This window comes from Gekko japonicus, unplaced genomic scaffold, assembly GCF_001447785.1.
Source record: "Gekko japonicus isolate JY-2015 unplaced genomic scaffold, Gekko_japonicus_V1.1 scaffold45, whole genome shotgun sequence".
NCBI classification, from domain to species: domain Eukaryota; kingdom Metazoa; phylum Chordata; class Lepidosauria; order Squamata; family Gekkonidae; genus Gekko; species Gekko japonicus.
In genome coordinates, this window is record NW_015177011.1 from 881537 (window position 1) to 885103 (window position 3567).

Sequence of the window (3567 nt, forward strand, 5' to 3'; positions counted from 1 at the left end):
GGCCCGGGGTCACTCAGCCAGCAGAGTGAGAATACAAACCTGGGTCTCCCCACATCAATCTGCAACTCTGACCACTGTGCAGTGCTGCCTCTACTGATCTGTAACGTTCCAGAGGTGTTGTAATGTAATACTCAGTTTCTCAAATGAGTGTATGCCTGTCTGTTGGTCCACTTAGGAGTCTTAATCCTGGTTGTGTGGTGGGGCTAGTTGTGGCAAATGGGAGGGAAGCTCATTATTTCTGTATACAGTTGTAGGGACTTTATTGCAATGTGGTATGGGCTGATATTATGTTCTTATTTCAGTGTGGGGTGTGGGGGGGCTTTCTAAGTTTCTAAGCAGTGTGCTAAGAAGGCAACTGTTCCTGGGGTTAGCCCAGCCCAGGGACATTGCTAGGGCAGTTCCTAGGCCTCCCTAAATTTCTGGGGAGCCCATCCCTAAATCCCACATGGGTCCACCTCCATAGATAGTGACGATGGCCTGTGATGTCACTAGCTTCTCCCTATGATGTCATTGGGTCCCAGTTCTTTTAATGCCGTAGCAATGCCTCTGCCCCAGCCCCCCCGGGAAATTGGAAAGTCTACGCCCTTGGGAGGGTTAAGCACAATACAAACAAGGAACCTGTGAGAAATCTCTAAGGAGGGGACATCTCATTCTTCCTTCTCCTGGTGGTCCCTGCTGTGATAAACCTCCTCACCCCTACCTACTGGCCAGGTGATAAGGTGCTGGGCTTGGGGCAGAAATCATGGCTGCAATCCATTCTGTCAATCAGCCAGTGGGGAGGAGGCCTTGAGTAGAAAGCATCCCAGAAAGCATACTTTCTTCTCCAAGCCCCCAGGCAGGTTGCCACTGAGGTCTTTTGACATTCATGATACTTCATCCAGCATTTTTAGTTTTGTTTGTTCTAGTTATCATGTCTGTGCTTGATTTATTTTTTTAACGTTTCTTTTCTTTTATGGATTTAACCTCAGGTTTCCAACCATGCACACAATATATACAAGGACCTCTTATGTGTATTTTTACCTGTCCCCTGGGACCATGTTTAGAATTATATATACTGATGAAAAATTCATTTTTCCTACAAATACCTGCTGATGTTAAGGCTTTATTTCCCAGTGCCAGATGGTTATGTCATTCTACATCTGGGTAAAAGCAAGATATATGTTTGTGCATGTGTGTACATGAGAAGAAAAAACACCCTACCAAAAACACAGAAAGGGCTTTCCCCTACTGACCTGGGGAGGAAGACCCTGTACGTAACTTCTGTTAAACACAGAACTTCACTATTCCCTTGCAAGAAATCTGTTTCCCTTAGTACATTCCAAGATACTCTCCTTCCTTGTCTCCATTAAAAACTATTATTGGCCAGGCATCAACTCTAGATCACCAGAAGCTAGAATACTGTAAAGGTAAAGGTTCCCTTGCTCGAAAGCCAGTCGAGTCCGACTCTAGGGTTGCAGTGCTCATCTCCGTTTCAAAGCCGAAGAGCCAGCGCTGTCCGAAGACATTTCCGTGGTCATGTGGCCGGCATGACTAAACACCAAGGCGCACGGAACGCTGTTACTTTCCCACCGAAGTGGTACCTATTTATCTACTTGCAATTTCTTGCTTTCGACCTGCTAGGTTGGCAGGAGCTGGAACTAGAGACGGGAGCTCACTCCGTCATGCGGCAACTCGGGTCTTGAACTGCTGAACTACTGACCTTCCACAGCCTGCAGTTCAGCGTCTTAAGCACTTGAGCCACCGCAGCTGTACCTGGGTCCTAAGTGTTGGATGCTTCGGAGGGGGGGGGGGATACTGAGATAAATTAATTCTTCAGAGGCAGCAAACTTTTAAAAAATTTCTTACATACGGTGCTACCACACACTCAGGAACAAAGACCAGGCTACAAAAGCACTGAGAACCACTTGCAACTTGGAGTGACTTTGACCAGGTGGCCCTGATGCCAAAGAAGAAGAAGATATTGGATTTAGTATCCAAAGGAATCTCAGAGCTGCTTACAATCTCCTTTCCCTTCCTCTCCCCACAACAGACACCCTGTGAGGTAGGTGGGGCTAAGAGAGCTCTCTCGAGAACTTATGACTGACCCAAGGTCACACCAGCAGCTGCATGTAGAAGAGTGGGGAATCAAACCTGGTTCTCCCAGATTAGAGTCCACACTCTTTACCACTACACCAAAAGTGAAAATAAGCAAGAGCTGGCTCACACAGGTATTTTGGTAACCACCAGGATTATGACCTGGATAAAAGAGCACTGCTAACAGTAGCATGCAAAGCCCTCCTTAGCTATATTCAAGCTTGCCATCATGATGCAGTGGGACTCGTGTGGAACTGTAGGTACCTGGATTAAAAACCTTGCTCAGTCAATAAATCTCACTGAATGGTGCTAGATATGTCCTTATCACTCAAGCTCTAACTCACCCCACACAGATGTTATAAATTAAAAATGGGAGAACAAAATCCCCATATGCCCTGCCCTGAGAAATAAAGAGAAATCCTCTGACAGCATTTTTTGGTGGAGAAGCAAGTGAGGGATTTGCTTTGCACCAGGTCTTTTGAGCAACTGCTCCAACTCCTTAAGAAGATCATATGGCTGAGGCTGCAATGCTAATGTTTCTGTCTTAATTCTGATTCATCCGGGAGCCCTTGCTTCTCTTTTTTCAAACTTAACTCACCTTTTCCAGAAGTAACATCAAACACCACACCTTTAACAGCTATGTAGATAGGTTGACCCTCCTAAAAAGACATTTTTAAAAAGGAACATTTCTTAGAAACCAAAATGGCACTTAAAAGCATCATAATCACTACCAACCTTATTATATAGCAACTTTCATCCTGCTTTCTTCTGAATAATTCAAAAGTGGCTTATAGCAAGTTGGGATAATATAGAGTCTTGTGACACCTTAAAAGACCAACACATGTATGCCATACACTTTCATAAGCACAGCTCAATTTATCAGATGCATGGAGATTCACAGTCATTTGGCAGATAGGTATATACGTAAGAACATAAGAACATAAGAACATAAGAGACGCCAATGTTGGATCAGGCCAAAGGCCCATCCAGTCCAACACTCTGTGTCACACAGTGGCCAGAAATACCAGTACCATCAGGAGGTCCACCAGTGGGGCCAGGACATTAGAAGCCCTCCCACTGTTGACCCCCCCAAGCACCAAGAAGACAGAGCATCACTTGCCCCAGAGCCCCTAGCTATACCTTGTGGCTAATAGCCACTGATGGACCTCTGCTCCATATGCTTATCTAATTCCCTTTTGAAGCCATCCATGCTTGTAGCACCCACCACTTCCTGTGGCAGTGAATTCCAAGTGTTAATCACTCTTTGGGTGAAGAAGGACGTCCTTTTATCCGTTCTAACCCGACCGCTCTGCAGTTTCATGGAGTGCCCACGAGTTCTTGTATTGTGAGAAAGGGAGAAAAGTACCTCTTTCTTTACCTGCTCTTTCCCATGCATAATCTTATAAACCTCGATCATGTCACCCCTCAGTCGTCTTTTCTCCAAGCTAAAGAGCCCTAAGCGCTTTAACCTTTCCTCATAGGGAAAGTGTTCCA

General features: G+C 45.4%; 1 protein-coding gene across 1 annotated transcript in view; it reads right to left on the reverse strand.

Moving 5' to 3' along the window:
* The window catches only part of NENF (neudesin neurotrophic factor), a 14754-nt gene that overhangs the window by 3296 nt on the left and 7891 nt on the right, over positions 1-3567 (reverse strand). Inside the window, exon 3 of the mRNA XM_015427629.1 lies at positions 2672-2732. Within this exon, the coding sequence (XP_015283115.1) occupies positions 2672-2732 (61 nt within the window). The remainder of the gene's footprint in view (positions 1-2671; positions 2733-3567) is intronic.